Source organism: Colossoma macropomum, unplaced genomic scaffold (genome assembly GCF_904425465.1).
Source record: "Colossoma macropomum unplaced genomic scaffold, Colossoma_macropomum, whole genome shotgun sequence".
Lineage (NCBI taxonomy): Eukaryota > Metazoa > Chordata > Actinopteri > Characiformes > Serrasalmidae > Colossoma > Colossoma macropomum.
Genome location: NW_023494792.1, coordinates 49,655,685 through 49,674,302, shown reverse-complemented (window position 1 = coordinate 49,674,302; position 18,618 = coordinate 49,655,685). Strand labels below are relative to the sequence as shown.

Sequence of the window (18,618 nt, the reverse complement as noted above, 5' to 3'; positions counted from 1 at the left end):
TTTTTAATCTGTGTTAATGCGGGTGTATCTCTACATGTTTTCCATTTGTGTGCCTCAGCCGTGGCAGCTTGCGCTCTCCCGAAGTTCCAGCAGCGGAGGATCTGGACGGTGAGGGAGCGCGTCTGGAGGCCGAGAGGAAGCTTGAGGAGCTGAAGAGGAGGAGAGACGAGACAGAGAGTGAGGAGTTTGAGAGGATGAGGCAGAAGCAGCAGGAAGCTGAGGCTGAGCTGGAGGAGCTGAAGAGGAAGAGGGAGGAAAGGAGGAAGATACTGGAGGAAGAGGAGAAGCAGAAGAAGCAAGAGGAGGCTGAGAGGAAGGCTAGAGAGGAGGTACGTTAGCTCAGTTTTACTCATGTCGTTCATTCTGCAACACTGTTTGGTAGATTTCCACCCAAGATGATGCTTTTTATACATTGGCCCCAAAAAGTGCTTGGACATTTGTGCCATACTTAATGTGTTATGTTCATTTTGTTAGGAAACAAAATGTCAAACCAAGCAGCATTTGTTTAAAACAGACCATCTTTTTTTTTAAAGTATTTTTTGAAAGGCGGTTGGTGTGTTTCAGTTTGAGCAGTTTTCTTTGCAAGTTTCTGTATGTCTGAAACCAAAATGCCTTAGTACACTTCTGAGTTCATGATCCCAGTGAACACAAGCTCACCAACACCACTGTAGGAAAAACAGCTTACTGACATTTCCACCTCTGTGCTTTACAGAACCCTTAGGGCAGTCTAGTTGGAATTCTTCTCAAATTTTTCTCTGCACAAAAAATCTCTATCAGTTTGATGTCATGTCCAAAGTGTTTTTTTCTGAAAAAATATCATTTTGTTCAGTGTTTTATGACAAAGCCTAAAAAACCTGGTTGAAGTATCCAAATACTTTTGGGGCTAATGTATTTAAATGAGTAGTTTGGCAAAAAAAATACAATCACAGTTGACGCCTTGCCACAAATGTAGCCAATCAGCCAATGTTTGGTGTCTGAATTTTACTTTGCTAATGTAACTAATCAGTAACAGGAGCTTGTATGTCAGCAATCAGCATTCTGCTGAATCCCTAAATCATCTTGCATTCACCTCTAACCAAGTTGATAAGTCATCTCAAATAGACTTTGTTCTGACAATGTATGACATACTGTTATCTATAAATGGACAAAACCACATTGCATAGCTAAAAATAGCAATAGTAGCCATCTTGAAGCCTGGACGCCAAATATGACTTGGCTGACCATCTACATTAGGGACTTTTTTGTTGAACTTTCGCTTTAATCATTCAGAATGTTTTTCTACAGCACATCGGTATTTGTATATCTTATTTTCCTGGCTTGGACTCTGACAGAAATACTCTGCTATATTTGTTTGAGAATGTAACCTTTGTGAAAGAGGAAGACATTCTCTGCATATTTTATTGCTCCAAGCTTCAGTGTCCTTAAGTTCTCTATTTTCCCAGCCATGTGTTGATAAGATGTCGTTTGTCAGGAGGCTGTGTCTTACACAGAATATATGAGGACGTGTGAGTCAAGTTCCTTTTTGAATGTGTCTTATGTGACTGTGATGACTGTGTATTACAGGGTCATAACTCCCCTTTATTACATGCTATCACCGTCAGTAGGCTGCCATGTGAACCTGAGTCCAAATTCAAATGAATGTCTCCATTGTGTGCGCTTCAGATTACGGTACAACATCATTTAAATGTTCACCCCACACGCGATAGCCAGGCCGTATTTCTCAATGGCATTATGCAAATTTCCCACCGCTTTACATGGGCTATCAGCGTTGAGCAGGCTTTCCCTGAGCCTGGGCCACGCTCGCCGGTCAGCTCGCCTCGTCCAGTGCTGTTCCGCCATTGTGATGCTAATGCCTTCCTTGTTCCCAATTAAAAGGCAGAATAAATTTAAAAAGGGACTAATTAGATGGTACAAGGTCCCGTGCTGATGGCAGAGAGGCTTGCCAAGAGCTGTTGTGGGCTCAAAAAAGGCATTTTGGTGATTCCCCAGCTGAGAAGGCACTCACATTAGCATGTTGGTGTCAGGCCATTTTGTCAGTGTGAATACATGACTGTTGATAAGTCTAGAATTATTTGTAATGTTGTCAATTTTTGTTATTGAATTAATCAGTAAACAATGTAGATTGAAATATTGAACTCTGAGTATTAATTTTATTAAAACTTTCTTTTTTGATGCTCTTTAGCTTTCTCTGTTATAATGTAGTTATCTACAGCTCTGTTTATTGTCCTGGACACCTCTAAATGTCCTAATTTTTTACAGACCTCCAGGTTATGTGAAACATATGAAATAGCTGAGTACTATCATCACATACAGTCATATGAAAAAGTTTGAACACCCCTGGTCAAATTACATGTTTTGTTGATTTTCTAAGTAGAAAAAGTGACACATCCTCTACAGAGAACACACTTAAACATGGCTTTTTTGTCTTTATAATATCTATATTTATTTGTGGAGTTTTAACAAAAAAAAATCAAACATAAAATATAGAACTGATTTATTTGATTGAAAATAGTGTTTCCAAAGTTCTAAATGCAGTGATGGAGGGTGATGGATGTATTGCTGCTTGTGCAGGAGGAGAAGAGGAGGATGAAGGAGGAGATAGAGAGGAGGAGAGCAGAGGCGGCAGAGCGGAGGCACAAGGTTGAGGAGGGCGTGGATGGAGACACCAGGAAGCCCTTTGTGTGTGTGAGCCCCAGAGGATCCTCCCTGAAGGTCAGTCCCACCTGGTTTTAGGGGAGGTCAGTCAGCTGAATGTAGATAACTTAACATTAGATAGAAATTTGTTTAGATCTTGCTATTTTTCTTTGGCAACAAAAGGAAAACTGACAAAAAGCTCTACCTTGCGAAAAATGACATATGCGGCGACGTCAGTACTCTTCAGCTATTCAAACCTTTTTGACTTTAGGACAAAAGATGTTCAATATGTCATTTTAAAAATAGTCTGGGAAACCATTATTTAGGCAAGAACTTCAAAGTCCTCATAGTTTTTTCACTGTAAATAAAGAAAAAATAGTGAATTTTTTCTTGTATTAGGAATTTTAACTAATGACTTGTTACCAAATTGAGACTTCTGGTAACATAATCTACTAAATTAAATGTTTTAAGACTATTTTCTCCAAAATGACTGAATAATCAGGGATGGAACCTGGGTGGCGTGGTTGAAGCAAGTAACAGGGTTGAACACAGAGATTCCCATTCCCCATATTCCCCATTAAGTTGATATTAATGCAGTAAAAAACATATGAAGTACACAACATTAAGCAGAGAGGAAAGCTAAAAAAAAGTAATTAAAGTCTTTGTTTCACACCATGTTCAGTGAGGTGGAACAGCCCCAAAATCACCATTTTAAAGGTAGATACAGATATTTTGTATGTTTTTGTGATCACTGAAATAATTTTATTTTAACAGAAATAAAAAGGCACAATTTTTTTTTTAAAAGCTAACCGGACATAAGTTTAAATCTATTCATGGAAAGTTCCAAAAATCAAACATTTCTCTGAAGATTTTAAAAGAAGACAAGCTGTCTCCGAACTTCTAATGACCAGTGTGCTACGCTTCATACATTTAGTTCATGAACTCCCTAATTCAAAGAGATTTAGGAGAATCTCTTTTGTATGTTTGCGTGTGTCTGTTTCAGGCCATTTGTGGTGGATGTGTTTGCTCCAGTGTGGTAATCTTGTTATAGGTTATGTTGTGGTCAGTGTCTGGGCTGGTTTTCCACAAACAGAGAGCAATTGAATTACAGTTAGCGTGTGTTTAGCGAACCGCATCTCCTCTCCAATCTTCCACACTCTCGCTAGCGTGACAATTCCACGTGTTGTTTGGTCTGAGAGGGTTTGTGATTTTGGTAAATGCTAACAGTGTCTCTGTTCTGTCCACAGCTTTACTTTGTCATCATGTTCACTGTATGTAATGCATGCTGTGTGATCTTTATGTGTGCAGTTTGATTTCTTTTCATAATGCTAATAGATCTCATTTATAACTGCCCTTTACCGGATTCAGGCTCTTTCAGATATTCTATTGTTCCATGTTCAGAGCATACCTAATTCCTATTATCTCATTTGACGTTTTTGCATGCTTGGGCTGCACAGTTCCATTTGTTATCGTTTGATATTGACCTTTGCAGTATTGATAGAGAAGACTGCCATATGCAAATGAGATTTCTAACAAATTACATTTTTTTGTGATATGAACTTTCTGAACAACCACATTTGTTCCAGTGCTTGGATCCAGAGCTCTGTCAGCTTGGATCAAACTAAGCATTGTAGAGATTCAGTATTTTTTTTATATTCCATATATTTTAGCATTCAGAGGTTTGGAATTACAGTTTAAAAGTTTGGGATTATTATTGTATTTAGATGATGCTACTTTACAATGTTACAGATTTCACCTAATGAGTATAACTCTTCGAAAAATGAAGAAATATTAGATGCATCCAGAGTGATGAACAAAAGTTATAATAAAATTGACATCCACAATGCCTCATATTTTAAACATGGTGATCAAATCTCAGGCAAATAACTTGTCAAGAAATTAATCTAAAGAAATAACTGCAGTATATTATTAATTAGTTAATAAAAATTTGTTGATGTTCCCCAAAGAAATGTAAAAATTTGATTAAACATATTGAAATACCTTTTGGCATCTAACTTACAGAAGTTTAATCAACACTCTAACAACTTATGAATTCTACTGTATATAGTTTTGTTCAAAAGTAATAGATCTTTAACCATTTCAATATGTAACAGTATAATAGCAGTGTGATGTTTTGTTCATATTGTGCAGCCCTATGGTTTGCCCTTCTGTTTTTCTGATTAAGATGCCCATGGTTTGCCTGTGTCTTGCTTTTAGAACTCAGTGTTCCAAAAGTACCGAATAAGATAAAATGGAGTTGCTCCCTTCAGAGTGTGGGCTCGGAGAGAATGCAGGAAGGCCATTAGCCTAATAGGATTACTGTAACCACATTCGAAAGGAGCTGTTTCAAACATGCCAGAGAATGGGGAATTTCCTGAACAGAGTATTTTAGGAACTCCCACATTCAGTAGCGTTGGGGGTAGGGAGGGTAGATGGGGTTGGAGGGTCTGAGGAAGAGTGGGGGGAATGGTTGTGTGTGTATATGTGTGTGTTTGTGTTTTTTTTTGTTGCGTCGCGGGAACACTTGCCCCCCTCTTAGCCCTGTTGTCGTATATCATAAACACAGGCCGCGTTCCCACAGAGCTCTCGGCCTGAAAAAGGCCCTGCTTTTCCTGGCCCACTGACAGCTTCAGCCTGAGCAGAACAGACTAGTCTCTTGGCCACTCAGAATAGCCAACTCCAACAGCAAGCTAGTGCGTACATGTGTGCTTGTGTACTTCCACATGACCAACGCAATAACCTGTCTTAAGTCTGTCTAATACAGTCTGATCTGTCTTCCCAGATTGGTGAAAGGGCAGAATTTCTCAACAAGTCAGCACAGAAGAGGTACCTTTTCTACTTTTTTGTCCTTGCAGACTTCACTTGAAAGCACATGACTCCATTTATTGCACATTTCCATTCAAATTATATTACTTTGTCAGTACAACTTTATTCAAATTGTGTGGTATGTGGTATTTTTTTCATACATGCATCACTGATAAAGATTCAGGGTATGGTTTAAACTAACTTTTGTGTATGTTTGCCTTCCTGTGGTGCCAGTGCTGTCAAGACATCTCACTCTCCCGTGGTGTCAAAGATCGATAATCGATTGGAGCAGTACACCAGTGCTGTGCAGGTCAGGTCTAACCTGCATTTCACTGACAGCTTTCAGAAACTATACAGAGCAACAGGAGTAGCCAAAAAAGCATTTTAATATGCTGTATGTAAAAATTATATAATATTTAATATAATACAACATATTTGTATTATATTAAATATTATATTATTTAATATATATAATATATATATAATATATTATATTATATATTTAATATAATACAACAACTGCATTTTGCACTAATACATATTTTGTCATTTTGACATATTGCATTGCTCTCTTTTTAAAGCAACAATGAAAAGAAAATTACACTCACATACAGTACTGTGCAAATGTCTGTGCATAAGAGACTACCTTTCATTTATTTAATTTGCTATCAAAGTGGCCTTTAAGACCAAGTGGAAGAAGGAAGCAAAAAAAAAAACATATATTTAACAGAAAATGTCACAAGAGCCCCTACACTAAGTATAATATCAATTCCATTCATATTAAATTTGTCCACTCTTTAGTTTTGTGCACCCACTGCTGCTTTAACTCCTCCATTTTTCCTGTCTTAAAACCAGTTAGAGTTGCCAGAGTTAACGCTGTCCTCCCAGCAAAAGCTAATCCCAATGGAGTTTATGTTCATTATATTCCCCTTCAAAGAAACACTAACATTCACACAAGCAACTACTCAAACTCACCTCAGCTGCCTTGCAGACTTCTCATGTATATGTAAAATGGCTAAAGGAGATATTTATGAGGAGATTAGATATGAACATAATGAAGAGGAAAATAAATGACAAAACTGAAGTCAATTTTTTAAAAAAGGTATAGACTTCTAACAACCATGCAAGACCTGGTAGACCATTAGATAAATCGTATCTAAAGCTTTTTTTATAAGAGAAGAGAATTTGCTCTATGACTGAATCCAGATATCTGTGATGTGCAGTAAGCTTTTATGAGAAACATAAATCATGAGGATCATGAGAAACAGATAGATATATAGCTGTTGAGTTAGTTGCTTTATAAATGAGCAAATGAAGGGGTGGTCTCTGACTTTTACACATCACTGTACTTTGTTCTTTTTTATTTAGAAAAAAATGTGCCATACAATGTCAGAAACCACATAAACAAATGTGTTTGAGATTTCTTAACAACCCAACATAGTTAAGACAAGTGTTTGATGACTATTGGCACAATACTTATTCATGGTCGTAATGTTTCATTATTTGTTGGCTACATTAGCCTCATAGCTCCAGAAACAAACTTCAGACACTGAAAATATCTTGGCTGATCAGCTACATTTGGGGTAAGGGGAAAACTGTTTTCATTTGTCTCCAAACCATGGCTTTAATTCTGTCCCTTCTGTTTTTTTCCTCTGCCTTTTTCCAGACTAATAAGGATGCACGTTCGCCGCGGTCAGCTGCCATAGACCTGCCCACGGTTTCTGATGGCATTCGGAACATTAAAAGTATGTGGGAGAAGGGCAATGTCTTCAGCTCCGGCACCAGCACACCTTCCAGCAACAAGGTCAGTAACATCCATTCACATATCTGGGCAGGAGGACCACTTTTCCTCTCACACCAACTTCCTGTCCAGCCTGGCACTTTGACTTTTGACTTTCTGTTCTCTTCTGCACAGGATGCAGCTGGGATAAAGGTGGGCGTGGCTGGCCGCATCAACGATTGGCTGAATAAAACTCCGGAGACAGGCAAAACATCGGGAGGGAGACCTGCGGTAGGCCCCAAGCACTGTCACACCCTACCCCCTTTCAACATGATTCAGCACTTCATGACCTCATTGCACTGTTCACTAGATTAGGGCAGGAGCAGACACCCCTGTTACGACAGGCTGTCTAGCTGGTGCCATCTAGTGGTATTGGTTTGACCCTCAAAGTAATATAAAGGTTAGATTATTTTTATAAACAAGATATTTGTGTGTGTGTGAGAGAGATATAGTTCGACTCTACAATAAACGCTCTTAAAAATAAAGTTACCAAAAGGGTTTTTGGAGTGATGCCAGAGAATAACCACTTTTAGTATTCTAAAAACCTTTTGAGTAGTTTCAATAAAGTAAAACCATCAAATTGAAAGGTTTTATGGATTAAAAAATGTTTTTTCTATGATGTCACTCCAAAGAATCCTTTATTTTTAAGAATTTAGCATTTCTTCATACTCCATCACTCTCACTCCACCCCTATAGGTCACTTTAGACTTTCTGTTTACTTTAAATCTCTGGCCCTGAGCTTCCATCAGGTGCACAACAAAAGGGCAACAAGATATAAAGAGAAACTTCTGATATACAGCAAGGACATGTCCAGTGGCTATAGATCACAGCGACACTGTGGTGTAGTTTGACCATCAGAAGGCAGTCACTGTATTAGTGTCCAGTCCTATCCATCAAGGGCCGGCGTGGCTCCAGGTTTTAATTCCAACCAAGCAGGAGCATACCTGATAAACTTTTTGAAGACAGAGGTCAGTTGATTACAGAAGTAGAATCAGGTGTGCTTCTGCTCAGTTAGAATGACCCTTTGTGGGTAAGACCAGATACTCCTGCTCTAGAGAAGCTCAGAAGAGAAGCTTGAAGTTTTGTTTCTGGAGCTGGCATATGTACATGATTTTTTCTGTGTAGCTGTCTTCAGTGAAAGCAGTTAAAGCCTACATTACACTGCTGGACAAGAAATGTTCATGTTGTACTGTAGGTTTGTGTGTTATGTCCTACTGGTAGGACTGAACAATTTAGAGTGAAAATCTATTTGATCTAACTAAAATTGCAATTGCAATTTAAATGCATTTATTTTCTTTAAGCTGCAGTGGTCACTTGCATAAAACACCTTAAGTTTTGGCTTTAAGTTTCCTCTTTACCTTAAGTGAACTAGGTAAAGTCTCTTCAGGAAAATGTTGAAGTGGAAAGTAATTAGACCCTAAGTTTAAGTTTCAGCACTTCAGTTTTTGATTGCGGCAAAGTTTAGAAATGTAAATTTATAGCTTTAAGTTTATCCCTTAAGGTGCTTTAGGCAAGTGGCCACAGGCCTTTTTTCCACCAAAAAGACCAGCACATTGATTTTTTGGGGCTTGAGACTTGAATACTGAATATAATGTGACGATTGACAGTTCACAAGCTCTGCATTATTGGTTGCATTTCTACATTTAAACTTATTGAAACAACTGTGAATAAAGTAGGATATAGTTAAAATTGCAACTCTTGCCATTTGAAAATTGCACTCTTTCGAATTTGCAGTTTCAATATAGAAATGATTGATCGTTCAGGCCTACCTATTAGTGTACATTGTAACCAAAGTTCAGTTTTCCTCTAGTGTTACGCATCCACCATATCTTCAGTGCACTACAAAAATTGCACAGTGACCACCTCTGCTGGACACTTTGAACTTTGCTGGCATAACAAAGAGAAGTTCCTTTTTGTATGTTCGTTTTTGTAGGTCGCATTTTTGATGCGTGACTAAAGATTGTATGCTCTAAATCATAGTTCATTTGCATGTAGTGTCAGATTATGCAACCATTTTCTTTTTTTTAACAAATTGAGCACAAGAGAAACACTGATATCTGACCTGCAATTGTCAGGAAGCCTTCTCAAGACTGCACTCTGGTGGTCAGCAGTGGGCACTGAATATACATTTGAGCAAAAAAGATGACTTCTAATAGGGATGAAATTAATCAAACAAACAACTCCACTGTGATTGTAGCCTCTCACTCTTATGTTGCTATTTAACTTTCCACTTTTCTGTTGATTTTTTTTGTTTGCTTTTTGATGATTCATCCAGAGTTGTCCTCTGAACACTGTTCAGCACACTGTCTGCTGAAGGCGTTTTTAAATGCTAATGTTACTGATATTTCTGGTGTTGGCAGAATCTGCGCTATATATTGCTTGTGAATGGTACTTTAAACTCGACATACTTCAGTGATAAACAAATTCACCATAGCAATAGCTTTTATCAAGAGCACCATCTATGAAACTTCTTGCCTTTTAAAGGCTGCATTTGACTGAGAGGGCTACAGTCGTGTGGTCATTCACAGCAACATACAGTGCATGAGCAGCTGGGATTCAGGCTGGAACAACAGATTGTTCAAAATGTCAAAGTAGGAAAATACATTAGCAGTGTTTAAAACCAGTGGTGGTAATAATTTATTGCATCAAGGTATTATCAGTGTATTAACTTGTACAATATATGGCCAAATGTATGTGGACATTTGACCATCTCACCTAAATGAGCTTGTGGGACATCCCATACCAAAACCATGAGCATTAATAAGGAGCTGGTCTACCCTTATATCAGTCTGTGGGAATTTGCACCCATTCAGTTAAAAGAGCATTTGCAAACAACATTTGTTTGCAACATTGATTTTATATACCTGTTAGCAATGGGTGTGGCTGAAACACCTGAGCTCAATAAGTAGGAGGTGTGTCCAGATACTTTGGGCCATATACTATCGATAAAACTATAGCAGCGCATCTTGAGAACACAAAAGCAATAAACATGCATATAACAAGCTGTCAGTAATTATAAATGTTATCATGATCAGACAGTCATCCATAGAAACTTGTTTGTTTCACGAAGGAAGATGCTTTGATCTACAATGTTCTGAGTGCTTTCTCTGTGTCCTCTTTCTTGTGCTAGCTAAGCTTCCCCCTTGTCGCATAGAGCAACATCTTAGCATTGCTTTCCTCAGGCTGTTCTTCTGTCCGTTCTTCTTCTCTGTCTATGCTGAGTAGCAGGTAGGAGTAAATGTCTGTACGCTTCTCGCCCTCTCAGCATGCCTCCTTACACTTCTGGCTGTTCATGTATGTCTATCTTTGTGCATGTTTGGTGCTTGGCCCCCTCAAATTTGACATTCCTTCTTCTCTCCTTTCTCCAGGACCTGAAACCTGGCGATGTGACCAGCAAACGCAGTCTATGGGAAAACAAAGGCTCCTCTGCTACCAAGGTAACCAGCCTTAAAACCATAGCATTCATCATCACTTTCGTTGAGATGTTTTTTGTACTCAAAACCTCTTTTCACATCCCCCAAGAGACGAATTATAAAGTGTTTCTTTATCCTAAAAACAGCTGGCATGTTTTCATAACCCTCTAGGTATGCCATTAAGGGACTATGTGCACTTTGTTAAAGTTATCATGTCAGTCGATATGTCTGCAGTATTCCAAGATAAAGAGAGATAAGCGAGCAAGCATTGCCAGCGAGCTGAGCAGTTAACACTGTGTGTTTCTGTTTAAAGCCCTCTCCCTGCTAGTTGTCTTCAGATTTGGGCTCCATGAGGAGGTAAATGTTGCTCTATCACAAAAGGGGGGCACAGTGATGATAATATCCACTTCATGCACTTATCACAAAACAGCTTCACTCTGTGTGTGTGCTGTAATAGCTTTGACTCTTACTTTGTTCTTCCTCTGTCTCACCCTCGTTGCGTGTTTCTCTTGCTCTCTTGCCCACAGCAATGGAAAAGGGGGGTTTATGGAATGCTAGATGTTTGATAGTCACTAAAAGGGGCTGCGAGCACTTTCCAAAGCCTCCTGCTTGTTTAATGTGCCATGTGTAGTGCTTGGCGATATTCATAAAATACAATATCACAATGTCTTCCAAATATATCTCAGTATCAGATGATACTGATTAAGTTGGCATCATGGACAGATAGATGTAGTTGGCATCATGGAAAGATAGATGTTCTTTAGATAGATAGATAGATCTAAATGCAGCCACAGTTTTACACACTCCTTTTATAAACATTTAGCCACCTTCTCTGTTAAAGGGGGATTCCCCAGATTTTTCAAAATTTCAGCATAAGTCAGTCCTTGAGGTGTAAACAAAATCATTCTGTGTTTTGATGTGAAATGGTGCATTGTAGAGAAACCTTCTGATAAATCTTTATTTACTATCCTAAATGACCAGTGAAGCCACACATGCCTTCTGAGTTTTTATGTGTAATGTTGATAATGGTAAAATAGTGGTAAATCTAAAAAAAAATTCTTTGGAAACTGTTTTGCTTTACAAGGTCTTGCTTGTAGCTCTCCACCATGAATGGATTAAAAACTCTTTAAATGTTCCTGTCGCCAACACTGTAAACAATTTTGACTCTGAGTATGTTTGTCCTCAAAGGAGCATTTCACATCAAACCCCTCTGAATGGCTTTGTTTACATCTTAATTATGCAGTTTTTAAAATTAAATCAGGTTTAGATACTCCAGCTATCAGGAATACCTGTGCGTCACATGAAAGTGTAACATTTATCATGAAACGCCAGTCACGTAACCATAAGGAAGAGTGGAGTGGCTTATTTCTCAAAGACGGAAAAAGAAATCATACCATGTAAACATGTAAAATAAAGCCTTTAAAATAGTAAAAGAAATGCTGTTTGCACTGACGCTGTGTTAGTGCTTATTGGAGTAATAATTTCCTCATATTCTTATATCTATGTAGTATGATTTCATTTCTGTTGAAGAGCAATGTTTTTCACATTATTGATGCCACAAACTTGCTAAAGAAAAAAGATGACCTGAGAAGGATCTCTATCAGTCCCTGACTGGTCAGAAGTTGACAGTGATTGGTCAGAGAGCTGTTTATGATCCAAAATCCCAAACTTAAACTGCCCTGGAGCAGCATAGATAGGCAGCATAAGTTGCCGTGGTAATGTAGTCTTTTAAAAAAGTGATCCACTATCCTGAGACAGAATATCCAGGGTCATATCCAGCTAAGTTTACAGTTTGCTGGCTAAGCAATATATATTCTACTTCATGAGACAGGCCCCAGATCATAAAGTAAACATCATATTTATTTAACTCAATGCTTTACTTTTAAACAATCTAAAGCACCCTGCAAATCATGTACACTGAAGCACCACTGTTCAAGAGTTGGGAATCTAAAGCCAGTTTTGTTCCAGATACATATAGCAAAATGATTCTGTGATGCAAATATTCTTTAGGTTATAAACAAACTCTAAGGAAGCTCTAAAACTATTCTTCCGTGTTGAACAGAGCTGTAGATGATTCTAAATTGTATAGCATTGAGAATGAACTTGCCATAAAATATCCAGAATGACTGATATTTGAAAAGCAGTGACCAAATTGATTGCTGATCAAATAGGTAATCACAGTAATTGTATGTCATGAAATTACTTTAAATAGATGAACAGTTAATGTTCTGCTCAACCATTTGGTAGAGCACATTTTGAGTCACTATATATGTTCTAATTTTGCCACAAAGTGCCATCTCGACAGTTTGGTAGACGTGAATATTTTAAAAACTGTGGGGTCAAAAAAACAAAAAAAAAATCCATTGCTTTTTTCTTGGTGAGAACATTAAAGGGTTAAGGGCCATATCATGGAAAATCATGGATTTTAAATAGAAGTATCTGGTACAACTTCTGATATGAAGTTTCAAAACCTTAGTCCACACAGTCTATATTTGGAACCGAAACTGCAAAAACAGCTTGTTTTGAATCCATCGTTTTTGTGATGTCACAAAAAATGACACTTTTACATATCAGTCTACATCAGTTTAGCTCCACCCATTCACCCTGACACTATAAAGAGTGTAAAGACAGAAGAGTTTTATTCTGGTCTGCTTTTGAATGAGGCACAGTACAGGACAGCCACTCAGAACAGAGGTCATCTACGTAACAGTCTTAAAGGGGCAGTAACAAAAGCAACCTTTTTCATTCTAAGGGAGAAAGAGAGGTTGGAAAATGGTCATGTAAAATGAACTATGACTGTTTTTGATACATAAAGCCACACAGATGTCATAAGAGGACGTTAGAGAAAAAAATACAAGAAAAATATAGGATATAGGCCCTACTCTTTTTTGTCATGTCATTCATGTTTTTCTGAAAATAATGTATATTATAATAAATACAAATTCTTCATATTAGGTAAACAGTTTATGTTTTGTTGTCTAGTTCATAACATATTAATCTATATTGTGGAAGCTATTACTGAATAACAATTTTTATATGACAAGTGATTCCAAACTTTTCAATGCTATTGCACTGTTCAGACAGAAAATCCATATATCGCCCAGCACTGGCCATGCAGGACTTTATGGTTACATACAATCACTAGAAGCGCTTGAGTTTCTTTTGCTCTTTTATTTTCTGCTGTTCTCCTCTCTCTCTTACACACACACATGTACACACTACAAAATATGTGCAGATTATTCTGTGAACATGTATTTTAACACAGCCAGTTGCAGTTGGCTTCCATGCAAACATTTTCACACATATTCTAAGCAGCAGCCGATCCAGCAGCTATCATCAGCCTCTATCCGTTGTGCTGAAGCTGAAAAGGCATGCCTCAAAGCACTGAGTCTCCAGTGTGAAGCCACATGTTTGTTCAGGGTTGTTGTTGCTCTGATAAAGCAAGACAGCAGTGATATTTATCTGGACAGCTCTATCTTTGGCAGTCTGCAGGCTAGTGAGAAGCAGCGCTGGCATGCAGCGGCCATGTTAAGGCAAGGCCAAGGCCGTGGTTAGCCACACGCTGCTCTCATGGCCAGAGCCATTTGAGCTGTGGTTAATGCTGACGTAATGAGGGGCTGATGAAGGGAAAGCCATAGTTATGGCCACACTTAAGGTAAAAAAAAAACAAGACCAGCTACATGGAGGGGTGAGCGGTCAGGAGAGTGTTTGAGAATGGAAAATAAGATTGTACATGAACCCTATTCTGTGGTCTTGCTTATTGGGGTTTTGCCAAGCCACCAGGTCCACTTCAGTCTGTTAGAGTATGTCGATTTACATTAATGTTTACTTTTGTATTTGCTTTTAATCATCCAGCATGAGTATGAATAATAAATAGAATATATAATGGAATGTATATAGAAGTAAAGGAAGCCTTTAGGATGGTACTGTGGATTTTTACTGGACTTTAGTCATTGCCAATCCCCATCCCCACTAGGACTCTGTTTTAAAGGGCACTATTTGTTAAGAATCCTTTTCTTCCCTCTGAGCCTTACTCTCTCTCTCTGTCTCTCTCTGTCACTTTCTCTCTGTCTTTCTCATCCAGGTGACAAGCAGAGGAGAGACCAAATCTGTTGCCAATGGTAAGTGAATTTGTCTGCCGGAAAGGCCCTCAGAGTTCAAGGTCTGAACCATATACAGTACTGTGCAAAAGTCAGAGACCACCCTTCAAAACGGCTGTTAAGTACTAAAGTTATTTGGAAAGAAACAGGAAACTTATGTAACTGAAAATTGCACAGAAGCCTTAACAAGTATAAATATAATGTCATTTTTAGTGTGTAGTGTCCACACTTTGTCTTTATTACAGCTTCCATTCTTTTTGGGAGACTTGCTTTAAGTTTTTCCAAGAAATCTGCCGGGCTATTTTTCCACACCTCCAAAGTTCAGTCTTAGAAGTTGGTTGCATTTTCTGTTTCTCAAGATCCAAGTAAGCTCAAACACATTCAGTGATGTTAAGGCTGTTCTGAGAACACAAGTGCCTTCTTTTTTTGCTTTGCAGATGTTCCTCTGTTGTCTATTTCTGTTTCTTAGTGACAGCTTCTTGGCAGCTACACATTCTTTCAGACTCATAGTGTTGAGTTGTCCTCTCACAGTGGAAGGATGAACAGAAACACCTGTGGATTTTTTCAGGTCTGAAGCGAAAGTGGAGCTTTATTTTCTCCTCTCTCAAATATGAAAGATTTCAGTACTGTTTATCTGATGGTGAGAGTTTTGCTTCAGTTTGGAACAGTTTTGGGCAGTTTGTACCAGGTCTTACATGATTGTTAGGAGTTCCAGTTCTGTATCTTTTATTAATTTTTAATAACTTCAGTTTTGGAAACTCTTGTTTTTTGACTTTTCCTTTATCTGCTGAAAAAATAGTGCTTAATTGACATTTTGACTGGAAATAAATGAGTGGTGGTCTCAGACGTTTGCACAGTACTGTATGTGTATGTAGATGTGTTTTCACCTGTCTCCTATTTTATAAAGAGTGTGTGCCCATGTACCGGTGTAAGTGTCAGGTCAGGTTAAAATTTAAAATCATGCTATTGTTAATGCTAAAAGGCAGGCTGTGTTTTGTGGGTCTGAACCTTGTCACCCACTTCCCACAACTCCACGCCTGCACCTTGGCTGCTGGGTCCCCTCCAACCATAAATCATCACTTCTGGCTCTTCGTTCATCGGTCACGACGTTTTAACATGCCTTTGTGGCATAGTGTTCTATTTCAAAAGCACACCTTTTATTCCACTAGAAGAGGACGCTGTGGCCTTCAGGCATGCCGGACATGGTTGGGTAATGGACAAAGAGTGCCTATGAACCCCCTTTACACACACACACACACGCCCTGCTCCTGCCCCCTCATTTCTTCTCATTGCATTCTAGACTCAGTCAGAGGCAGCAGCTGCCTGTTTGTCACATTACTGAGCAGGGTGGCAAAAGATTAGCATGCTAGCACGTCACACAAGCAAGTATAGGAGAGCAGCTGAGGGAAGAATTTAACTGCCCCGTCCACTGCCTCACAGCAATGATGGATGGTTCACCTGAGTTCAAAATCAGCACAGCACCAAATAATGGAACTTCTGTTGACCCTCTGTGGAATAAAAGAAAACACACAGATGTACAACGAAGCATTCTAGCCTGATGGTGACAGTCTGTCCATGCTCCACCTGCATATGCGTTCTTTTGTAGCGACTACTATGTGATTGAACAAATCTTACTGAGCATAGCTAGAAATTCTAATCAGGCTAATGAAAATTTGTAGTGCACAACTCAAAATACCAAAATTTAGAGCACATTGTTCATTTAAAATATTTGTTTTATATATATGTGTGAAAGGTGACACTGTTAGAATTGATCTCATGTACTTTTTTTGTCATGTAACTGAACTAACGTTAACATGGTGGGATAATTATTGTTGTTTTCAACCTTTTATTAGCCACAACAGCAGCTTGATAGAGTATCATTTTAAACTGTCAACAAATTGAACTGTAACAAAGCAAACTATAAAAGATGTTCCCTACAGTTTCTCATTAGATGAAGTTGGATTTGTATTAGCTACAAAAGAACCCATCTGTGGGCGGAGCATGGACAGGTCATTTCTTTGTGAAGGGCAAATGAAAACCTGGCAAGCATTAGTCATTTAAAGAAGTGCAAAGGCCAAAACTTTTCGAGCATTCGACACCCTATAGCTACTCAGTGCACTTCAGTCAGTGCTATTAAATACAAATAAACACTCTGGTTGAGAGGCCTGCTTAGCGCCGCTTATCCGTCTGATTGAAAAAGAATTAACACCCAATCAATATGATCCATGAGGAAACATTGACAGATTTGGGGGCTTTTTGTAATGACCTACACTTCCAATAGTGTGATATATTCGTTTTCTAACATTGTTTTTTTGTCTCAACAGGAACGGGCCACTAACTTTTAAAGAAGCCACAGCACCAGGGACCAAGAGAAAGCACCGTCTTCCTGTTTTTTTTTATGTGCATTTACTCATACCAAAAATAATCTTCTGCATTTCTCACTGCCCAGACATCTCAGAAAAGAGAGAAAAAGAAACAACAGGGTTTTATTTTTACCACTGCATGTTGCATAGTTCTAATTACAGCATAGCGCTTAGCATAAAGCCTTTTTTTATACTAGAAACTAGTCTGCAGTGTGGGCATTTAGAAAGACCTGCATACGGAGAAAACAGTTATCAAAAGACCCAAAGTTGTTTTTTAAGATAAGAATAGATTAAATAGAGCAACCTATTTAAATGGCCCCTGTTATTTCATGTCATGTTAAACGGTTTTTTTTTTTTGGTTTTGTTTTTCTTTAAAATTCTTCTCTGCTAGTCACCCTTCACACTTTTTAATTTATAATTAAAGCAAAGCTTCACGTATTGGTATTTTATTCATGTTCACCAGTCCAGGGCAGAATATGAGCACCCATAGAGTAGAGTATTTTTTACGTTTGTCATAATGACACATTTTTAATAGTGAAACTATGGTCTTAATAATATATGTTAGCACATAGTGTATGTTTTTTGTAATTAACTATATATTTTATATGTTGCCGCTTTATACGAGATGATGTCCTTGCTTTTGCTCTCAATATCATATGTTCAATCAAGTTTAAACTCATTATAGACATTCCATGATTATTATTCCATTTTTTTCTCATTCACTGATGTTTCGAGCGCTTTTTCAATCAGTGTAGTCATGATATTATCTGATTTCTAATGGACGTAAAGGCTTCGCTCTGCACTGAATAAAGGGAACATACACTTCTTGACCAAAATGAAAAACTGAAAAAAAAAGACCTGTGGCTTTCACAAGCATTTCTTTGCATTTAATGCTTATTCTATTACAAACCTTCAGTTGCCATTATCGTTATCAAAAAGCAATTATGCTCAATATGTTAGAGGACAGGAGGGTGGCTTAGAGCCATTACTGAGGACCAATGTTGTTTCTGTTGTCTGCTTGTTTTGTTTTTATGTTTACTCAGCACCAACTCATTTAGACTATAACACTATTCGACTTTGGCAACTACACAGTGGGACAGGCTGGCGGGCTGGTAGTCAGTGGCCTGTTGGATCAGCAGTTTTCACAAGTCATGTGACCGACAGCCAGTGTATTTCTGGCTTTTTTGGAAGAAAACCAGTATGTTCTCCCCAGATCAGTAATGTGATGATGATGTGTTTTAAAATGTGAACAGTTCTGTGTTCTGGTCTTAATTTTGACAATCATTGACACAATGTGGATAAGTTATCTATCGCAACTGGTATTTTTCCATGTTGAATTATTGACTCATAAACAATTCTGTTTAGAATCGGGGTAACTCTATGCAAACCACACCTATAATTCCATTACCTTGTCAAAACTTTGACCATGTTTATTGTAGCCTGTAGTGTCATATGGAACAACTTTTTACATGTTATAGCATTGACTCCACAACTGCAATAAAGAGATCAATGTAAAAAAAACT

General features: G+C 38.2%; 1 protein-coding gene across 4 annotated transcripts in view; it reads left to right on the top strand.

The window, feature by feature from the left end:
* Positions 1-18,615, top strand: part of cald1a (caldesmon 1a) — a 65,150-nt gene extending 46,535 nt beyond the window's left edge. For 3 of the 4 annotated variants that reach the window (XM_036577476.1, XM_036577475.1, XM_036577477.1), the window contains 9 exons: positions 59-329; positions 2,572-2,712; positions 5,417-5,460; positions 5,674-5,749; positions 7,106-7,243; positions 7,355-7,450; positions 10,588-10,656; positions 14,717-14,753; positions 17,057-18,615. In XM_036577476.1, coding sequence (XP_036433369.1) covers positions 59-329; positions 2,572-2,712; positions 5,417-5,460; positions 5,674-5,749; positions 7,106-7,243; positions 7,355-7,450; positions 10,588-10,656; positions 14,717-14,753; positions 17,057-17,070 — 886 coding nt within the window. In that variant the 3' untranslated portion in view covers positions 17,071-18,615. Of the gene's footprint in view, positions 1-58; positions 330-2,571; positions 2,713-5,416; positions 5,461-5,673; positions 5,750-7,105; positions 7,244-7,354; positions 7,451-10,587; positions 10,657-10,945; positions 10,990-14,716; positions 14,754-17,056 lie in introns of all 4 variants that reach the window. The other variant, XR_005007539.1, reaches the window with a different exon arrangement.
* Positions 18,616-18,618: the final 3 nt, after the last annotated feature.